Here is a 21,146-nt window from a genome sequence, read left to right as displayed (position 1 = left end):
CCATAAAGATTTTCGTCGGCCTTTCATGTATTCACACACAAAAACTACAGAGATCAATTGCATCTGCAGTTCAGATTTGTAACTCATGGAGGTGCACTTCACTGCGAAATGCAGTCTAGACGCCATCTTGAGGAGACCCCAAAGCTCCAAACTGGTGACAACAATCTCAGGCGCATCATAATGGGATTACTAACCTCAAAATAAAATCACCTCAAAACGTTTTGGGCTTCACACGACACCAGAAAGGAGGGAAGTCGCCCATACAAGAGCTCTGTTACAACACAGCGAAGACTACAGTTCATCTAAAGGCAACCTTGCCTGTAGCTAGATGGCCGGCTAGCTCTCTATGCCAGCTGGTCTGTGCACCGCTCCGGACTGAACCGTGGCCTGCTTGGGAGGAAGGGTGGTGACGGCGCAAAATGCAATCCCGTTGATTTACAACGGAATCTCATTTGATTCAAAGACACTGCGAATCGGACAACGAACATGATAATGCACTTATAAATATTACGCTCTTAACTTCAAATCTAGTTGCCTGAAGGGTTAATTGCAAGCTTGCTTCATTGCAGTGCTGTCTTGCGTTGCCTAAACAGTCTAAGCAAGAGACATGTCATCCAACTGTACCAGCGTCGCGCCGGTGAGCGCGAGCAAAACGAAGACGAAAAAGAAACATTTTATAGGACAGAAAGTGAAGTTGTTCCGTGCAAGTGAGCCTATTCTCAGCGTTTTAATGTGGGGTGTCAACCATACGGTAAATATGTTTTGTTCATGTTCCCAAGTTAGCAAGTTGTTTGGTTTGTCCCTGCTGTTTTGATTTTACTGTTATATTAGTCTGGTCATTTTGCTAGCTGGCTAACTACCCAGCTGCCTCATCTATCAAGTCAACTTTGCAGCCCCATCCAATGTCTGTCTAATGCATGGATGAGAGCCAAGTGCTTAGTCGTCTAATTCTTGGCAGAAATCTTTTAACTCCTCAGCTAAACCTGCACACCTTTCTGTCTGTCACGAATGTAAATTCAGGAAATTGTTCGCATTGATGTGCGAGACGCGTGCGTTTTGGATGGAGACACAGTCAGTTTGGATGCTGTTGACACCTAAAATCAAAATTCTTAAACGTACTATTCATGTACCATTGGGTACACAGGATGCAACACAGCCAACGAGTTGTAGTGAGAATAATACGAGATTTACTCCGTTCAGCAGCAAGTCGTGAGCTGAGCGGACGACTAGCTCAATGCAAGCAGCATTCGTTTTGTAGCGCAGGCTAAGAGGCAGCAGGGAGGGGTGTGACTGTGAGAGCAAGTTACAGTGAACCACAACTGCAGCCTGCTGTCTATTGTTTAAACGGCGTTACTGTGTAGCAGTCCAACGACTACATGGCGCACCACAATCTCGCATATGTAGCCTCATGCATACAGTATTTGGGGTAATGTAACACGACACTATTTAGCAATATCCTATTAATAGAGCGGCGCGTTCATATTTTGGCGGACCTCGCGGTATCCCAATATCATGTCAGAACGAAGAACGGCTTTGTGAGAATGTAAACCCGTGGGATGATAATGATGCTGGATTTAATCAACGGTACCTTTGCCTTGTGAAACCAGCTATCTTGACCCACCTACTCCCTCATCCCCCTGATTGACACATCTGGATCAATCTTCCAGATGGGAATATAATCCCTGAGTTTTACAGTTCAGGATTTCCGCAGGATTTGAATGAGCAGAGGCATTGTTGATCCGCTGGTTGATGTGCGCGATTTGCGCACACACACACACATCGTTTTCATGTGATTTATGCAGTAATTCGTTCATGGTCTATCGTTTTACAGTTGTTTTTATTATTATGGGATTTCTCAAACCGTCTCACAAAACACCCATATGGCAATGATCCAGTTAATTATACCTGCTTTATTACCTGAATGTGAGACAGCACATTTACTCCTTATTTCTAATTTCTAAACTTGATATCAAACATCTCGTGCATCTGATACGAGAGTGTAAATTGAGAGCTAGAAATGACAGTCCGGGAAATATTTTTATTTTGCCCGGAATTTCCAGACCGTGGAAATAAAACATGACATTCTTTAAATCTATAAAACCGTACATATTGACATTTCAATTAGCATGCTCAGTGGTGCATTCATGAATTTGTAATGATCACCCATGAGCAAGGTGAATGTGTGCTTGCGTGTTTGACAGATATTATATTTAGGTGTGGGCGGTAGGAGGCCGATTCAGAAAGACTTCAAACGGCCTTTCTCCCTTCAAAGCTCTGGTCTCCTCGGTCAGTCATAACTAGATGAAAAGTATTTTTAATACCACCTGATTCTTGAAGCTGGAGTTCAGTGCAGGAGGCTGCTTCATATTAGCTGGGTGACAAATACACCAGGTTCCAGCACTAATGCCGTTTCTTATTAGATTGTATTCATAGCTAAATTATCTGACTGGAAAATTGTCTTCAGCCTATATTATGGTGTGCACTTTTCTGCATTATATTTCTGGAGGACAGGAACCTTCACAGAATTGCTCCCCTCAAGATGTCTCCGATTATTTCCCCTCTGAGAGTTTTTAGTCTGCGGTTTTTAGGTTTGGTTGGTCACCGGTGCCGACCTGTGTCATTTTCCCGTCAAACAGGCTGCACTAAGGATATATTGACGCAAAAACAACCCAATCCTTCTGAACCAGTCCCATTGATCATGATGTCACCAGGTTTGAGTGCAGAGAATCATTTGCGCGCTACTCCCTCACACCAGTGATAGAATCCATCGTGCTGTCTGGACCCTGAAGGGTTATCTCTTCGTTGTTGGGGTTTACGCCTGTAATAACACACACTGATACCGCTGTTGGAGGGTACGCCAGGTCTGCAACAGAATACCTTTCAGGCGTGTCGGACGAGAGCTGCAACAGATTGAGTCTGACAGCTGATTGGGTCTCTTGTCCCTTCAAGCGGTCTTTCAGAGAGCCCGGTGTAACATCAGTGTTTATCCAGCGTCATATGACCCACCCCGTCGAACGTCGCGCACACACAGGCAGCCTTTCCAACTCCCACCTACTCTCCAGGTTATCTTCCCCTACTTTCCCTCCATTTTTCACCCCAGACCCCGTCTCGTTGGCATCCTTATCTTCTGTTTGCTTTTGAAACATTCATTCACTTTCCCCCCCTTCCTCCCTCCTTTCTTTCTACTGCCTTGTCTGGCCGTTTTCTTGTCATAAATCTATGAATAGACATCGCTCTGGGAGTCTGTCTGGTGGTCGACCATCAGTGATGTGCTCCAGCAGATAAGAGGGGCCGGGATGATGAGCACAGACCTGGGAGGAATCACTGTCACTCTGCTTTGGTTGGGAGTTAATGATTGCCCCCGCTTGGTAAACACTCACCGTGATCTACTTTGCAACGCGGGGCTTGGTCACAGCCGGGTGGATTAGCGACTTCACCGCCACCACCTCCTCCTCCTCCACCACCCTCGGCTCGTTCTATTCTGATCTCTGTGCTGTTCCTCCTCCTCTCCCCTCTGTTTCAGATCAACGAGTTAAGCAACGTTCCTGTACCAGTCATGCTGATGCCGGATGATTTTAAAGCCTATAGTAAGATCAAAGTGGACAACCACCTATTTAACAAGTAGGTGCCCTCGAGGTGTTCCCACTGTCTCTTATCTAGTGATTACACCCACGTTAAAACAACCCCCACCACCACCACCACCACCTTTTAACTCAAGACAACAGGCGATGGAGCAGTGCATAAATAAATGAATTCGGAATAGAAGATGTCAGACATTATTGTTCTGCTTATAAATAGTTACGGCTTTGTCAACCAAATGACCTCCTTTGTGTCTTTGAACCCAGTGTGATGCAGTATGTAATTAGTAATAAGCGAAGTCGTTTAAAGGAAGATGTGTCCTATCTTGTTTACGTGGGATGTCTTCTGCTGTTGTGGCTTTGGTCTCTGTGGAGGTTGTTGACACTTAACTGAGCAGCTTTGCAATGCAAATCACCATCAGGACCATGCGCCTGTACTGGAGTGAACTGCCTCTATTTACATCTCCTGGGTTACTCTCAGTAGATCCACCACAGAGACAGACCCTGTATTTGTTACCGAGGCTAACGCTCGCTCTCTCTCTCTCTCTGTCTCTCTCTCTGTCTCTCTCTCTGTCTCTCTCTCTGTCTCTCTCTCTCTCTCTCTCTCTCTCTCTCTCTCTGTGTCTCTCTGCTACACTTTTCATCCCTCCCTAGAGAAAACCTGCCCAGTCGCTTTAAGTTCAAAGAGTACTGCCCAATGGTGTTCCGGAACCTGCGAGAGAGGTTCTGCATCGATGACCAGGACTACCAGGTAAGGCTTGCTAGGAGGGTGAAGGAGGAAGGGTAGAGGAGAGATCTATAACGCTAGTACCGGGGGGGATACTTGAGAAGAGGACAATGAAGCCAGAATTACTTGAAATTCATTATCAAGGGGCCAGATGAATAGGCGTATAATGAATTCATTATTTTCCGCTCGAAAGGAATTACATTAGATTTCTTTTTAAAAGGCTTCTCGTCCGTAACAAAAGCCTGGCGAGGTCGAGCCGCCGCCTCGGTTTCACTGCCGGCCTCTGTGTTTACAGAACTCTCTGACGAGGAGCGCACCGCTGAACAGCGACTCCCAGGGTCGCTTCGGCAACCGCTTCCTGTCCAGCTACGATCACCGCTTCGTCATCAAGACGGTGTCGAGCGAGGACATCGCCGAGATGCACAACATCCTCAAGAAGTACCACCAGGTAGGGGGTGGGGGGGGGGGGGGGGGGGGCGTCTCCTTCGCGGTTGCCGAGCGTCACACGGCAACCGAGATCCCTTCGATTGCAATGCAGCAAGTCCGATTCCTACATAACCTAGCGACCTAACCGTACTCTTGCCCCCTCCTCCGTGCACCGTCTGTCCCCAGTTCATAGTGGAGTGTCATGGCAGCACCCTTCTCCCCCAATTCCTGGGCATGTACCGGTTGACCGTGGACGGCGTGGAGACCTACATGGTGGTGACCCGGAACGTGTTTAGCCACCGGCTGACCGTGCACCGCAAGTACGACCTGAAGGTAGGCCCCACGGAGCGCCTCGCGCGTCCGCACACCCCCGACTCTGGGCTGGCAGCAACCGACTCACAGCAGCTCACAGTTGTACTGATCTACCCAGATGAAAAGGCTGCCTCTAGTAGGAATCAAACATGAACCGTACAAACGAAAGAGGAGTTGCGAAGCCTGAAATGAAAGAAGGAGTACGATCTTGTGATTAGCTTTCGGGGGGAGTTTTTTGAGTTGAGACTCTTAAGACTCGGAGGTAAGAGCTGTGCTCCTGTACCAAGGCTTAGGCCACCTCCCTAATGCCCTGGCAACAACACTGAACACGGTGCTGCAGCATCATGGCTCTTGGCTCCACATTCCCCTTTTTTCCATCATAACAAATGTCTGCCTGCCTGCCTCTCTCTCTTTCTCTCTCTTGTCTCTCTCTCCCTTCCAGGGGGAAAATAACTCAGCTTTCTAAATCCATGACAATTTTATAACCACGCTGTCAAGAGAAAGAGGAGTGAGTGAGCGAGGGAGAGAGAGAGAGACAGACAGAGAGAGAAAAGATTCGGCCAAAGCCTGGCGTTTTCAATGCTTTCTCTTACAATCTTTTGTATTTGTGTTTCTGTCCCTCTCCAGGGATCCACTGTCTCAAGAGAAGCCAGCGACAAAGAGAAGGTGCGTCCATGTTGATGAAAGGGCTGTGTTGGTATGACAACAGCAGCACAACAAATCCACAATGTTCTTAGAAGGATCCCCTTGTTAATCATTGCCATTGTTTTTTAAGTGTATATATTAGTATTTCAAATCGGTAATCCCAAGGATAGAATGCAGATTTCTGAAAGAACAGGGGATAGGCACACTTTGGTTTAGGAAGCTAATTAACTTGAATTTTCGATCCCCCTTTTTAGGCGAAGGAACTCCCGACCTTCAAAGACAACGACTTCCTGAACGAGGGCCAGAGGCTGCCGATAGGCGACGACAACAAGAAGTACTTCCTGGAGAAGTTAAAGCGCGACGTCGAGGTAGGGCCTGTCGCCAGCGTTTTCACACACCCGCTGCGTGCGTCGACCGCCTGTCGACACCGTCCCAACCCGTTAACCCCCTCTTAGCCCGCGCTTACACACCTGCTAGGGCGCTAAGCCGTCTGATCTCTCGCCTGGGTTGTCCACTAGTTCCTGGCCACCCTGAAGATCATGGACTACAGCCTGTTGGTGGGGATCCATGACGTGGAGCGGGCGGAGCAGGAGGAGATGGAGGTGGAGGCCGGCGGGGAGGAGGAGGAGTACGAGAACGACGGCATGGGGGGGGCCCTCACCGGCTCCTTCGGAACCCCTCCCGACAGCCCCGGGAACCCGCTGAACTTCGGCGGGTTCTTCGGCCCCGGCGAGTTCGACCCCTCGGTGGACGTGTACGCCATCAAGAGCCATGACGGTAAGAGACGATCCCTGCATCGGCGTCGACTGAAGACGGGGATGTCGAGGGGGGCGGGGGGGGGCGTCGCCGAGTGCAAAGCAACGACCCCCCCGCCCGTCACGGGGGCGTGGGAGGCGGCTGGCGTACTCACGTGTGTCCCCTCTTGTTGTAGGCGTCGTGAAGAAGGAGGTGTACTTCATGGCCATCATCGACATCCTAACGCACTACGACGCTAAGAAGAAAGCTGCGCACGCTGCCAAAACTGTGAAACACGGGGTGAGTGCCGAGGCCACGGAGATGGCTGGATCTAGCAACGGCAATACTGCCCAAAATATACTGGATGTATTGAAAGCATCTTGAATACTTTTTTCTCTCTCTTCCTTCTTTCTGCAGGCTGGGGCTGAGATCTCCACCGTAAACCCAGAGCAGTACTCCAAAAGATTCTTTGAGTTCATGTCCAACATCCTATCATAGAATCATCCCTCCTCCCCTCAGCCAACCACACCCTGTCATAGACCCATCGGCCCTGTCCAACCTACAGCCCTGGCTTAGCCCCACCCCCTGTCCCCGCTGGTACCCTGTCAGCTTGGGGAAGGATAGACTGAAAGTAAGGATGCACAGAGATGAGGCTGTTACAATTGTCCCTCAGAGAGGGAGTGTTGGACTCTTTCTGGAGAAAAAAAAAAAAGCAATGTGCCCACCCCCCCCTACTACCCCCACCCCCTTTGCTTCCTCAGTCTGAATGTTCTACACAGGAAGCTTGTAAAACACAAACGAGTTTGGAATGGTATCTGAGAAGAGGAGAGCGACCCCCCCCCCCCCTCCCCCCTCCCCTGCCACCTTGTATTCCTTCTCACGCCAGCACGGGAACTGTCTCACTAATGCCTTGAACGAGTGTGTCAGCTTCAGCAGTAAGAGTCTGTTAGTACCGTCTGTTTGGTTTCTGTTCATGTTGTTGTTGATGTTGTTGTTGTTTATTATTTTTTCAGACACACAAACACACAGACAAGACAAACACACACACACACGCTCTCCCTCCTTTTTTCCGCACAGACGCAGATGAATGGTCAGATTGCATGAATCTCTAAAACTGTAGCCAGCAGGCTTTCAGACGCCACCTCCTGGACAACCAGGAGGACTACAACAAACTGAAATGTATTTGGACGTCCGTAGGAGGTAAATTAATATATAAGGGTTCATTAGGTAAATGAATGCAATATCAAAAATGCATGGCTAAAAATGTACATGGCTCCACCAGTTAGTCAAAACGTCAAACCACTGAACTTAGCATCTGAGCATTTTGACTAAAACATAAGTGTTTGAATGTTACGTTGCCATATTGTTTTGAAATCTTTTAAAAGTTTTAACCATGAACTTGGTCAGTTAAAAGAAGAAAAAAAAAATCACAAAAAAGGGGAATTCTAAAGCAAATACTTGTTTTATTACCATAAGAATCATTTTTATATCTTGTTTACATTAATGTAGCATTTGTGTTTGTATACAGTATTGTTTTGTTACCAACAGACATTAGAACAGAAAAGTTACTTGAAAATGATTCATTGCATATTAAAGGGAGTTTTATCTTGTGTTTTGGGATTGGCATGTCTTTGACTCGACTGGAAATACACACCAAACGCATTCCGGGTATTGTAACACGTACTCATTTATTGAATAATGTCTCAATAAGAAAAGGAACAGTACAAGTTTCAGTTATTTATACAAAAAAAAGTGTTGGTAGAGAACAGTGGATGAAGCAGCAGAGAGAGTTCTAGTCCATTCTGGCTTTCAGGGTGCGTGTTGTGATCTTGTCTTTCTCACTGCCAAACACAGAGATACAGCATTAGTACCCAGAACATGATGACTCACCCTTCACACATCCATACTGGTGAAGAGTGAAAAGTAACATCTTCCAGATATGACAACGTCTCATATCTGTTACACGGCAGCTTGGTGATGGACACTTCATTAAGGCATGACGAGGACCCCACACAGCAGGATGGGGAGAGAGAGAGAGAGACACAGAGAGAGAGAGACACAGAGAGAGAGAGAGGACTCACATGACATGAACGACGACTCCCATGCCCGACACTGCGTCTCTGTCCACGGCATTCAGCATGGCCTGGGAGATGGTCTCAAACAGGTCATCAGGCTCCTGCAGAGACACATTCATCAACGATGACATTCCCCCCCTTGTCTTTCCCAATCCTTAATGTTCATCTGATGCCGGTCATACCATGACTGATGACCATCACGGTCACAGTTCTTCTGGGTTAAGGTGTCATTCTCAAAACACCTGCCACACTTCCACTCATACTTTCATGCTAAATTAGCCCTCTTTGGGATTACCAAAAGCATGTAGTGGAACTCTAGGTGCCGAGTGCATGTATGTGTGTGTCTTGCAGAGTAAGAATCAGGCCATGCAATAAACACATTCACATCTTACCATATCTGGTTCCCATAGAGACTCACACATGCCGTACATCTGCTCTGAGCATGTGCCGCTCACAACAAAGTCCTCCGTCACCATGGGGCAGCCAATCAGGTCAAGGGAGCAGATGAATGGCTCAAAGGTCTTGGGGTCCAGACCCGCAATCACAGGCTCGATGTAGTATGGTCCAAACCTGGGGGCAGGGGGAAACCAGGCCTTTGATTGGACCATCTCTGTAAAACTGACCAGTTGACTGTTTTATGTGGAATGTGACATGCTGGCTAGTTCTAGACTAGTCTAGTTCTAGACTAAAAACGTTTTCAGTGGAGATCTTCATTTGATTTCTCTCTTACTTTAGGACTAGGCTTAATATCCATCTGGGAAACTGGGCCTGTGTGTGTGACGTGATCTTTGTGGACTCACCTCTTCTCGTAAAGCAGGTTGGAGACCATGGACATGAAGGTCTTCGGCTTGATCTGACGACCCTCCTTCAGCTCATACAGGTTCAGTCTGAACTTCAGCCTTTGGGATCTAAGGAGGGGAAACATGGAGGGCAAGTTCTTCATAGGCTTTGGTGACCATTTGAATGGACTTGTTAATCACACCATACGTGAAAGGTTGATTTTAGGGGCCTTGTGTGGGGAGGAGAGTGACCCCAGACTGAGGGAACTCACACTGTCTGTACATCAGTGGCCAGACCTGCCAGGCCGATGTAGAGTCTGTCTCCCATAGGGAAGATCTTCTGAAAGTCTGTGGTGACCATCTGAGCTTGCACACCAAATCTCCTGTCCGCTGCCACCGCCACGCACTGCTTCCCTCGCATCGCCATGACGGCGCCTCCGTTATAAGACATAATAGACTGCATAGTCGGAAGAAAAATGAGGTTAGCAATCGTGACTAAGTACTTTTACCTTAATATTATCACTCACTGAAACATAATTATAGGAGGTACACGCCATACAAGACTTAGAGTACACATGTTTAACTGAACAGGTGCACCAATGAATTCGATTCCCTTTTACAAACTTCCACCACATAATTTAATTAATATACGCTATCTGGCTAGCATTAGCTAGCTAGCTAATGTTAACAACTTGAATCAGTGAGGGCGCTTGTGGGGGATGTACTAGAACGGAATGAGATCAAGGTTTCTAGCTAGAAATAATTTCAAGAGGCAATGTATTACTAAGCTAACCCCTGGACTGGAGGTGGTTTGGCTCACTTTTGTGTCCAAAAAGATGACTACAGTCAGTAGTTAGCTAGTAGCTAGCTAGCTACAGTAACGAGCTGGCTAACTGCTTAGCCTGACAGTTTAAAAGTAACTTTTGCATTCGAATGAGTAATTTACGCATTATTTCTACAATGAATAATTTGGATGTTGCCAATATGATCTTACCATTCTGAAAACGTTAATGTGTCCTCCCAATCCTTTGAATTAACTCGTTTATCGTTGTTTTGAATTACTGCCGATAGCAATCCCACAGTGACTACACGATTTGAGGCTACAGAAATCAGTCAACCTTGCTGTCTCAGACGCGGCTCCTTGCTAAACAGTGATTGGTTAGGTAAAAAGGTTCCTGGCAGCACCCCGGAATATGACTGGCTTTCGTAAACGATGGGCGTAAAAGAGCAACGTGGTTGGTTGCACCGTGCTGAAGTGAAACAAAACCATTTACTTCCAATTTCTCAATGCTGGTCAAAGTAACTGATACAACTTAGGTTTGGACGAAATCCCCAAAGAAAAATATTAATTTCAGAACTTGTTTTATTCAGGTATATATATTTCTTTTTACAGCATTATACACTGAAACGCCTTTAAAAACCATTTACAAAAAAGGGTTTGTGACAAAAAAAGACGAACATTGGTGGGAAAACATACTTAACAATATCAGATAATGTAAGTTGCCGGAAATAACAGTGTAACTTGCTGGTGGTCAGTGACTTTGTGATTTGGTCATTACAGATTCTTTGCATTGTATTGGTCATGACAGTGACACAGTTTCTGACTGACATACTTTATCGAAGGCCTGAGAGTGAATATGAGGTTTTTCTGCAGACTCTCCTTGTATTCACATTAAAACCACACAACCGGTATCTACATTGCAGTGTGGTCGATTTTTTGAAAAATCTGTATCCACGCTCTCGGAAATTCTATCCCATTCCGTTTTCTTTCCTGTTCTGGTCCTCATCTCCTCATGAAGTTCTTCTCCAGGGAAGCCGTGGTCCTCTGTATGGAGTGGATGTTCCTCTTCACTCTGTCTTCCACGGACGAGGTGGCAGCACTCTCCAGCTTCATGTTGCTGCAGAACGAAAAGAGCAGCATTTAGATGACCTGGATGAGTGCGCTACGAACCGTGTGAGCGAGTAAGAGAGAGCGTCACTTACTGGATGAAGCCGGCGGAGCGGCCATGTTTTCCAAACTGCTCCCTCTCCTTCTCCTGTTCGTCTTGCTGTTTGTAACTGCGGACGTTGTTCTCCCTTTCCTCCTCTCTCTGCTTGGCAAACTCGATCATCTGCTGCCTCTTCTTTTCAAGTTCTTCTGCAGAGAGGCGCCTTGGGGGGAAAACAACCAAACGAACAAGATAAAAGATCCTCAGATTGGTTTCTTCCACCAGTTGCCATCCACTCTCTCCCATGCCTTTGGTTGCATTGGTCTGAACATCCGCCACATCAATTATTTTGAATATTTGAATGGATTTGAGGGATAAATTGACTGACACAGGGAAAGTCCCGGGTGATATCAATCTTTAGTCACAGGTGGTGCTGTGTCGGCGTCCTTACTTAGAGCCGTGGTTACTCTGATGTCTGTGGTGGGGATTCCTCTGTGGGCTTGGGGCTTTGCGCTGAAACTTCTTGTCCTCTCTGTGGGAGGAGTGACCGTTGTCCCTGTCTGTCCTTTGGGGCGACCGAGAGTGACTCCTCTCCTGGGAACGGTGCCTGGAGTGGTTGGGAGGACCAGAGGCCTGGTGATGCCTACCGGCTGGATGCTAGTGGGAGGGATGAGGTCATAGTGAGGAGACTGATACTGAGGGTAAGGGCTGGTAGGCTGTTGAGTTGCTAAGATTGTGCTGCAGTTACAGTGTACATGAAGATATTGTTAGTATTTTGACAACAATATTTTCGATTCTGAGAGACTCTCACCAGGAGCCCATAGCCAGGGATGTGGTGGGAGCGTGATTTGGTTCCTGAAGACTCCTCTTTTGAAGACCTAAGAGAGAATGCAAATCACATGATCAGACGCCAAATAAAGGAACATGACAATACTACTGTAGGTCATTAGGAAAAAGAAAACAAAAACGTACTTGTGTTCTTTGTCCTCTTCGTCAGAGCTTGAGCTCCTCCTGTGCTTCTTCTCCTTCCGTCTCTCTTTCTTCTCCTTCTTCTCCCTCTTCTCCTTCTTGTCCTTCTTCCTCTTCTTCTTCTTGTCTTTCTTTTCCAGGTTCTGTCTCAGCTGCGAGAGGGAATCCCCATTTAGACTGACAATTTACCACGGAGCCAGATGTGACCAAATAAGACAATTTCTTTCTTACCATTTCTTTGATTTTCTTCATTTTCACAGGGTTGGTCAAGACCTCCCTCTTTTTCTCCTCCTCTCGTTTCCTTTAACATAGAAAGTGTTTTGCATTAAAAAAAAAAGACTGACAGTAAATGATAAAGGTGACATTAGTATTTATAGTATAGTATAAGTATATATGTGAGAGAACAATGGTTGTGCTCGCCGAAGGCGTGATCACACCCAATAACCGCACAGCAACACTAAATATGGAACAGCACACAGTCGATGATTTACCTGATTTCGAACAGGGGGTCCTCTCTGATCTTGGCAGCCAGGTCCAGGTTGGAGGCAGTGGTTGAGGGGTTGAATATGGAGCCGGGCAGGAGGCCGGTCTGGGCAGACGGGCCATGCTCTTGCTCCTCATACTGCTCAGTAATCTGCTTGTCGATGGGGCGGCCCATCAGGTACTCGTCACGAGAGACCTGCCCACCCGGGCCTTGGTACATCCAGTCCAGCCGGTCATCTTTCTTCCTGGGGGGAAAACACAGTCCATTGTTTATTGTTAGAACAACAAGTGCACAGTATTGAGTCGGTATCTGGTGTAATTGTTCCACCAAGTCAAGTGAGACATACTTGAGAGCTCCGGTCTCCTGAGCGAATTTCGTTATTTCTTCTCGAGCTCGCTCTTCCTTCAGTTCCTTCTGCAGCTCCTCGATCTTCTTTCTCTCTGCTTCGTGTTTTTGTTCGGCTTTCCAAACCCGTTCTATATTTTTCATAGTCTGGGGATGCCAGCTCTTTTTCAAATTCTACCAGAGATAAGAAAAATAATTATGCGATGTACATTATCAGCATAGCAGTAAAAATGTAGGTATAGATTTCGATAATATATATATAGGCTATTATCGAACGCCGTTCGACGAACGGTCCTGTCCAAATAGTATACACATTATAAACATTGGGTGGAGACAATCATTTATGAACTAGCTTATTGGTGTATACAATATAAACTGCATGTACAACTGAGTTATGTACAGGTTTAACGAGCTGGCTTCTGTATTCTCATAAAAACAAACGGAGTGTCGATGTTTGTCATTTCGGCTAGCAAGCGAGCATATTAGATAATACTTACGAGGTCACCTCCTCCCATCTTTACAACGGTTGTCTTCTTCTTCAGACAAAGAAATCAAATAAGAATAAGTGACTATTTTTCAACGTCTAAATAACCGTTAACAACGTTTCAAGCGAATTATCAAACATATAACCCAACAATGTTTTTAGCAAATGCGACTTGTGTCCATCGTCTTGTCTTTCCGGTGTTTGTTGACTCGTTTTCCGGTCGAGGCGTTCTACTCAGATTGTTGTTCGACCCCAACTCTACTATTTCGTTTGTGTTCCACATGCAGTCACTACCGTGCTGATTATTTAGCAAGAGCAAACTGGACAAAAAGGACTACAATAAAATGTGTGCAATGTTATTGATTGAACCATTAGGTATTGGACTTCTTACAAGGCATGCACTGGCCTTCGGAGATTGCAGAACGCATTCTTCTGAATGGTGTGCGTCTCTGGTGTGCTTCCATCTTCCAAATTCTGGGAGCTTAAAGTAAAAGTAGAATTAGGAGTCCTTTAGTGAAGGCTACCATACTGTGGTGTGTGGATGTTTGTGTGCTTAGGACCTGCAATTGCAGTTGGTGTCCTCTGGCTTTGAAGAAGAGACATCTGTTTTCTGAGAATAAGTGCTCTAGATAATGTTATAATATTACTTGTGTCCTCACTGAGACAGTATACCTCAGGTTGGAAATGTATATTTGATTATATTTGTTTGGTTCTCCGATATTCCTTAACTAATCTCCTTGAATTATCTTTGTCATCATCCATTTCCTTCCCCCAAAATGGCTTACCTTGTTACAGAGATACTGAGGAAGTTGTGATCAGTGTGACCTGATGATTCAAAAAATACCTTCACGATGTAAATGCTCCTCTTCCACACAAAAAGCTGAGATTGCAGTACATACAACACATCCAAATCTGGTAATACAGAGTGAACGTAAGAGACACATTAGTTGTATGGTCTGTTTATTTTTCATTTCAGCAGAAACATTACAAGAAATGAACCATCCAACAGAAATTAAATTATTCCGGCAAAAACTTAATCTTATTACAGACAATTATCTCTGCTACCACATTTACCTACATCAATGAAGTATCTCAAAATCTTTTAACTGTCTTCAAAATAGTCCTATTGACCAATATTGAAAGAACATTATCTATAGTAATAGGTAAAAGTAAAATATTAGTAATATAATGAATTGTCTCTCTTTCCTTTAATTTACTACAAAAAGGCAACTTTGCACATTAAACGCTTAACGAAGATGTGTTTTTGTAGTACACAAACACCTAGAAATTACAATAGTAGCCTAAAAGGGTCTATGACCATCAAAATGCTCACTAACAGTTCATAAAACTAGCTTTGAACAATTATGAACATTTGAGTGACACAATTAACTGAAGTGTTTCTTCTATGAAAGAATATTCTTCTTTTCTTTCTTCTTTTTTTTGAAAACAAATCGTAGTCTGTTTCCTGGTGGATGTTAATGTTGAGCTTGTAAGTTTCTTTATATTTCTAAATGTATCAAGCTAACCCAACAACCTACAGCCCAAATAACCCGGCCTTTTTATTAAATTATTAAATGTTCTTGTGCAGCTCGTGAAAGAAACAAATGATACTCCTTCTACAGAGGACAAGGCGTCAACATTAGTCAGAATTTTCTGTAACAAATCAAATCAAATCAAATTTATTTGTATAGCCCTTTTACACGCAAGCATGTCACAGAGGGCTTCACATAAGCCCATAGAACTGCCCCTCAACCAACCTAAACCCTCAAGGAGGTCACTGTCACTGTAACAGCCACTGCCTGCTGCAGATATAAGTGGTGGCTGCACGACATTGAGAGGCTAGTGCTTCAGTCACAATGGGAGATAAATGGACAATTACATTGTACTTCCAAACAGTGACACATAGGTTCCACTGTGCGGTGAACCAGTTATCTTTTGGAAATGGCTCTCACTGCTTATCAAGTGCCTTACTATTTGATCTCCTGCCGTCACTGGGGAACCTCAATCATTGTTTGAGTCCCCAACACAGCACATCCATATCTAAAATTCTTGTGGTGCTTGCTGTGCGTCTTTATTCAGCAACACAAAGTACATAACACCATGGTATGTGTACACACTTACAGTGTCTAAGCTTCCAGTGTTTCACATACAGTAGTAGGCTGCAACATTAAAGGTTGAAAGGAATGACCAAAGATGAGAACGTACACACAGACAACACTCCCGACTGTGGTGAGGCTCTTCCTTTGCTCTTCCCAAAGTTGATTTGCAAAATGGACAAAAAGGTATTTGGGCCCTCTTGGGGCCTTTCGTGCCTTAAAGTAGCTAGAAGTGGTTTTATTGTAAACACATTGGAAAACCACATTCAGTCTAACTCCTTCCCCAAGTCTTTTTGGATGGAATAATGGTAGCAGCCATAAAACACCTAGCAGCAATGTTTGGTTCCGGTCTGGTTCGGATGGATGGATGACCTTCAAACAAGTCACTTGACAGATTGTCTTCTGTTGGTGCTGTGTTGATGTGGTGATGTGTTATTGCTTTGGGCTGTTGCGTCGGCTGAATGATGTCACTACCCACTCTCTCACTAACAATAAGTGACACTCTTTATTCAGAAGACAGGTGGATTTATTGCATGAAACCTAATGCATCTAGGAAACCCCCAAAAAACTATTGTCTAGGTAATTTCTTTTTGCTAGAACATCACTATACCTTTGTCTCTGATAAAGGGCTAACAGTAGCCTACTGCATTCGGATGCGTTCCATAGAGGAAGTGACACAGTTAGCTGGATTGCCCAGCCAGTGTGGGGTCAGTCTCACATTTGACTTTGAGTGGCGCCTCCGAACCTTCGGGGGCGCCGCCGTGAGACGGGGTTTGAGGTGGAGGTGTATCGAAGCCCCCCTTCTCCATCCTTCCCTCGCCATTCGCCCTCTCCTCCCCCGGCCCGGTCACGGCCTCGTGCGTGCGCATGTGCTTGGCCAGGTGGTCGTTGCGCATGAAGACCCGCGGACACAGGGCGCAGCTGAACTTCTTGGCGCCCGTGTGCGTCTGCAGGTGGCGCTGCAGCTCGTCGGAGCGGGTGAAGCGCTTGCCGCAGAAGAGCCAGTTGCAGACGAAGGGCCGGTCTCCGCTGTGCCAGCGCAAGTGGGCCTTCAGGTGAGAGGTCTTGGCGTAGGCTTTGCCGCATCCCGGAATGTGACAGTTGTGCATGTGCTTCCTCCGCCCGTCGTCCGTGCTCTGGCCCAGCTGCTCGGCGTGGACGCAGTTGGGGCACCGGCACACCGCCTGACCAGAGCCCCGGGAGGCGGAGCGACGTTGAGGCTTGGGCCGGACCGAGGCGGCGCCCTCCTGCGGTTCCTCCAGGGAGTACTGGTCGGGCTGCATCATCTCCGGGCCCAGCGGCTCCATCTTGAAGGCGTCCTGGGGGTAGAGGTGAGCCGAGTGGGAGGCCGGGGCCAGCTGGGCCTGGGGCAACGTGCACAGTTGGGGCTCGGAGCCGTACGGCCCCAGGGAAGACTGCAGGCCCATGGAGCTCCCGGGGCCCACGGCCTGCAGGCCCACACCCTGCCCCGCCTGCAAGTCCATCCAGCTCCCTGCCCCGGTGTGGAGGTCCCACCAGGATGGGACGTTCATTTCTTCTGAGCTGCCACCAGAGGGAGCTGTCCTTAACCATGGCTCATAGGGGTGGGCCATGAGAACAGCTGTTCTGTCAGTGGGAGGATGGAAAGAAAGGTTGAGGTGGAAGGAGGGTCGGTGGTTTCAGGGATGAGCTGGTCTTTTGGTTCACAAGGTAGGGCAAAGTTGACTACAACATGGCAGGGTGGAGATGTTGAAGGGTCTCTTTCAGGATGACAGAGCTGTTGACAAAAGAAATGAGACATTAGTAATCAAATTATGACATTGCCATGAAATCATCGCAAATGTTACTCAAACGGCTTTATTTCTAAACGAAACTGCTGAATCCATGTCTTTCGTGTGCAGTCACTTCAACCTGGATGGGGGGAGAGTAACAAACACGAAACATGCAAACACTTGAACCCAAATCCTCCAACCACATGTAAACACCCCCCCCCCCCCGACAGTCCCGCCTCCCTGTCGCCATGGCCACCGCAGTTCTCACGCTGCGTGGTCGGGGAAAGAAAAAAGACAGAGATGGAGAAAGAGAAAGAGCGAGTAAGCCGGTGAAAGAGGAGAGAAAGAGAGAGAGAGAGAAAGAAATAGAAAGAGAGAGAGAGAGAGAGAGAGAGAGAGAGAGAGAGAGAGAGAGAGAGAGAGAGAGAGAGAGAGAGAGAGGAAAGAGAGAGAGAGACGTGTCCAGACAGAAACCTGCCACATGCATTTCTCTGCCAGGTACTTCCCATGGAGGACAGTCAAAGACAAGAGCTAAGAAAACAACTTCATCGTGCAGAGCAGGACTGAGCTAAATACTAGAGGGAGGTGGGAGGGAAAGGGGGGGGAAAGGAAGGAGGAGGGCGAGAGAGAGAGAGGTGTTGACAGCAGTGGAGGAGCGGTGAAGGAAGGAGATCCAGGGAGGTAATGGCTGCAGGCCAAAGTCTATTTGTACGTCTCGGAGGTTGCTGAAGACGAAGCCTGGCAGACAGACGAACCAGTTTTTTTTTTATGAATCACACATGATTTACAACAACATCCCTGGAGGCCAGTGACAAAAAGAGAGCAGTAAAGTAACCCCGCCCCCTCCGCACTGGCAGCAGGAAGCATCAATAGTTGCAGACTGACGGCAGTCAGTAGCTCGAGAGCTGGAGTCCAACAATAACAGCAGAACAATTACTTTAGCCATATAATTATGGGAGCACGCTCTAAAATAGCATCCTCTGCTCAATATGCTGCAGTACGCACTACCAAATGGATCATAACGGAAATACACACACCCCACACAAGGGGCTGTCATGGAATATTTACGGTTGATTCTACCTACAGTACATATTTGTGCATCCAGAGGTTAAGACCTAACTTGTACACATATCTTGTTTCACAACACAGAAGTGGTTCTAAGAATGTTGTAGCCCCAGTACGATCTTTTGCCCAGCAATTATCTTTACTGCAGGAAACAGTACAGCAGTCCCTGAGTCAAAGAGTCTGGTCTCTTAAGTCCTTCAGATCTATGGTTGTGATACCATCGCCTATCTGAGAGGGCAAACTAGACCAACAGCAAAGGTCGCCCAAAGACACCAGAGGTCAAGCTTCAATGGAAGATGTTCAGACCATCTTGTCTGGTGCCTTCAAAGCAAGATAATCCAAGGACACCCCCCCCCCCTTCCCCGCCCCATCCCCACCCCGCACACACATTGACCCATACTCCCATCTTTTCAATTGATCTCAATTTGTTGAGTCAAAACCGACAAGACCAAAGAGTGATCATTTGAGCTGTCCTCATTCTCAGCTCTCTCTCACAAACACTGCGAGGAGATGCTACTCCAGTCGTCATGAAATCGTAAAAAGGATTAGTTTGGAATTTGGTAATTAAAGGTTGGAGTGTTAAAGGTCAAGATGATTTATTTTTCACACTCCCCCTGGAGCCGGCAAGTGCGGTGCTCGCTCTGTAATTTTTGGGGAATGCCAAAGACAGACACACGGCGAGAGAAGGGTCTCCTTCCCTCTCTCTCTTTCTCACTCTCTCTCTCTCTCTCTCTCTCTGTCTCTCTATCTTTCTCTCAGACAGGAGATAAACAAACAGCAGAGTGCTACTCCTTCATTCACAAAAGGTGCTGCAACCTTCTGAGGATCCTCAGGGAAACAGCTGGCAAGGGGGCCCCAGGCAGGCGGACAAGGAGGAGGAGGAGGAAGGGGGGAGGTAGAGGGGGGAGGCAAAGGGGGGAGGAGGGGGGACAGAGCAACGACAGGGCCCGGGTCGTAAAACCTGCCCGACCAAGACCCAGCACAGGCCCCAGTTTACAAGTCTAATGCAGACAGGAGCCTCCAGGAGGGCAAAGGATCATGGGAGAATTCCAGCAGACAAACGTTTCAGATGAAGTGAGAAAGCTACGAGTGTGTATCATAGTCCAAGCTTAATCATTCATTTGAATAATTTCATTTCCTTCAAACGGATGATCTGTAAGGCCCTTGTAATCGGTTGTCGCAGAGCTGTTTGACTGACAGATGTGTGACATGGTCTTTTGGGATTTGACTTTAGTTCACCGTTGAAGGAACACGTTACAGTCCTATCAGGTTGGCATGTAATAGCAATACGACCATATAACTCTAAAGCTGAAAATAAATAGCGTACTGTGTATACTAGGTGAGAACCTTCTGACGTAGGATATAGCGTCTGGGTTAAGTCAGTGGGTAGAATGGAGGCCACTGAGGCCTGTTAACTACAGTGTAGCATTTACATCATTAGGAAACTAGAATGATCCGGTCAGTTAGCCTCATTTCCTTTTGTGTCTCTCAAACGCTTCGGACCCACTTAAATAGGGGTCATTTAAGTGGAGACCCATACAAACAATAAACTCCAAATGGCTGATCGGATAACTTATAAAACCAAAAATATTTTTTGGAACTGCGTATGCCAAATTAAATTTCATTAACATGACTTGGAGTCACTTCAATGAGCATACTAATCAAATTGTAACTGTATAATAATTGAAGATAGGGAGGGTTAAGGTTAGGTAAGGAGGATATCCTAAATTGTGCTTCCCTTTTATTAATTCAGTTTATCTTAAATGTTTTGGGATTCAAGCGTTGATTTTCATTTCTGAAATGTTTCATTTTTATACTTACTTTTTATTACCATTACCAACCTTTGAAACTGCATTGATTCAACCTGTCGATCCAATAAATTAATATTATTGTGTTTAACATGTAGGCCTATATTATTAGGTCACTTGCCATATAGCCTATAATAAACTATTATCATTTTAAAACATATATATATAAATCTATACAATATAGCAGCAGCATTTGTGTACTTTTTTATTCATATAATTACATCATTATCTTTAGTTCTAACTTGTTTAAAATAAGTTTTGCCTCATACACATTGACTTCCTACTGACAAAGTTCCAGTAGTTGCAATGATTGCAAATGTCACCATGATAGACCCGCTTCAGTTAATAGGACGCTACTTTAATTGTTCAACCTTTATACATACAGTAGAAACAATGAGTTGATGGTTACCTGTTGCGCCGCAGTTATCTCGCAATGCGATGAGGATGCGTTACTTTTAAAGAGTCTACTCCCACGAAAGTCAACGATCACAGCCGCTGAGGTCAGTTGTATTTTCTCCACAAAAAACTCTGTGAAACAAGGAAAGTATCCTGAGGCGTCACAACGCCTCGTCCATCTCCAAACCGACAAAGCAGGACAATGTTTTCGTGCACAAGCAAACGCTACAGTCACTAGAGACTAAGTTTATGATAGCCTATGTATCTTGTCTTTTCCAAGCTCCACCTTCTTTTGGTGTGTCTGTCCTTTGAAGATCGGCTTGCGCGGCGGGAGGTAGCGCAGTCTTCCTGTCTCATTTGCAGTGACTGGGAAATTGAGAATAGTAACTATGTGACTAACATGTAAAATATGACAGATGAACTCAGTTTACACGTTTTTAAATGTGCTTGTGTAACGCTTTCACATGTAAACACATACAAGTTTCTGCCTCAGCGAACCATGCTCAAATGCATAGTTTTACTGAGTTTAAATCAATCGTGACA

The 21,146-nt window shown here is 46.0% G+C and overlaps 4 protein-coding genes across 4 annotated transcripts; 1 reads left to right on the top strand and 3 right to left on the bottom strand.

Annotated features, from left to right (window-relative positions):
* The first annotated feature begins 157 nt into the window (after window positions 1-157).
* On the top strand, window positions 158-8,035 carry LOC136965396 (phosphatidylinositol 5-phosphate 4-kinase type-2 beta). Its single transcript, XM_067259534.1, has 10 exons — window positions 158-751; window positions 3,524-3,621; window positions 4,233-4,329; window positions 4,601-4,753; window positions 4,918-5,064; window positions 5,671-5,709; window positions 5,943-6,056; window positions 6,207-6,465; window positions 6,620-6,723; window positions 6,841-8,035. Exons 1-10 carry the CDS (start codon window positions 608-610, stop codon window positions 6,919-6,921), a joined length of 1,236 nt encoding a protein of 411 aa, XP_067115635.1. The 5' UTR covers window positions 158-607; the 3' UTR covers window positions 6,922-8,035.
* Window positions 8,036-8,092: 57 nt separating this feature from the next.
* On the bottom strand, window positions 8,093-10,418 carry psmb3 (proteasome 20S subunit beta 3). Its single transcript, XM_067259535.1, has 6 exons — window positions 10,272-10,418; window positions 9,550-9,734; window positions 9,299-9,406; window positions 8,891-9,068; window positions 8,505-8,599; window positions 8,093-8,264 (listed from the first exon to the last, which is right to left on the bottom strand). The coding sequence occupies exons 1-6, from the start codon at window positions 10,272-10,274 to the stop codon at window positions 8,216-8,218; spliced, it is 618 nt and encodes a 205-aa protein (XP_067115636.1). The 5' UTR covers window positions 10,275-10,418; the 3' UTR covers window positions 8,093-8,215.
* A 204-nt stretch (window positions 10,419-10,622) lies between these two features.
* On the bottom strand, window positions 10,623-13,700 carry cwc25 (CWC25 spliceosome associated protein homolog). Its single transcript, XM_067259502.1, has 9 exons — window positions 13,501-13,700; window positions 13,005-13,177; window positions 12,666-12,902; window positions 12,406-12,475; window positions 12,178-12,326; window positions 12,017-12,083; window positions 11,657-11,862; window positions 11,261-11,428; window positions 10,623-11,175 (listed from the first exon to the last, which is right to left on the bottom strand). Exons 1-9 carry the CDS (start codon window positions 13,516-13,518, stop codon window positions 11,061-11,063), a joined length of 1,203 nt encoding a protein of 400 aa, XP_067115603.1. The 5' UTR covers window positions 13,519-13,700; the 3' UTR covers window positions 10,623-11,060.
* Window positions 13,701-15,276: 1,576 nt separating this feature from the next.
* Window positions 15,277-20,812, bottom strand: sp6 (Sp6 transcription factor). The gene is made up of 2 exons (XM_067259571.1): window positions 20,617-20,812; window positions 15,277-17,339 (listed from the first exon to the last, which is right to left on the bottom strand). Exon 2 carries the CDS (start codon window positions 17,173-17,175, stop codon window positions 16,264-16,266), a length of 912 nt encoding a protein of 303 aa, XP_067115672.1. The 5' UTR covers window positions 17,176-17,339; window positions 20,617-20,812; the 3' UTR covers window positions 15,277-16,263.
* Window positions 20,813-21,146: the final 334 nt, after the last annotated feature.

This window comes from Osmerus mordax, chromosome 21, assembly GCF_038355195.1.
Source record: "Osmerus mordax isolate fOsmMor3 chromosome 21, fOsmMor3.pri, whole genome shotgun sequence".
Classification (NCBI taxonomy): domain Eukaryota; kingdom Metazoa; phylum Chordata; class Actinopteri; order Osmeriformes; family Osmeridae; genus Osmerus; species Osmerus mordax.
The sequence above is the reverse complement of the archived record's forward strand: the minus strand, read 5'-3'. Positions and strand labels throughout refer to the sequence as shown.

Coding starts and splice junctions, on each gene's coding strand:
- LOC136965396 (XM_067259534.1), top strand. CDS start 608: ATGTCATCCAACTGTACCAGCGTCGCGCCGGTGAGCGCGAGCAAAACG. Junction 4,754..4,917: donor TCCTCAAGAAGTACCACCAG/GTAGGGGGTGGG, acceptor GTCTGTCCCCAG/TTCATAGTGGAGTGTCATGG. Junction 5,710..5,942: donor AAGCCAGCGACAAAGAGAAG/GTGCGTCCATGT, acceptor CCCCCTTTTTAG/GCGAAGGAACTCCCGACCTT.
- psmb3 (XM_067259535.1), bottom strand. Junction 9,407..9,549: donor GCCACTGATGTACAGACAGT/GTGAGTTCCCTC, acceptor TCCCCTCCTTAG/ATCCCAAAGGCTGAAGTTCA. Junction 8,600..8,890: donor CTCTATGGGAACCAGATATG/GTAAGATGTGAA, acceptor GTGTCTCTGCAG/GAGCCTGATGACCTGTTTGA.
- cwc25 (XM_067259502.1), bottom strand. Junction 12,903..13,004: donor CAGGAGACCGGAGCTCTCAA/GTATGTCTCACT, acceptor TTTTCCCCCCAG/GAAGAAAGATGACCGGCTGG. Junction 12,476..12,665: donor GACCCCCTGTTCGAAATCAG/GTAAATCATCGA, acceptor TCTATGTTAAAG/GAAACGAGAGGAGGAGAAAA.
- sp6 (XM_067259571.1), bottom strand. CDS start 17,175: ATGGCCCACCCCTATGAGCCATGGTTAAGGACAGCTCCCTCTGGTGGC.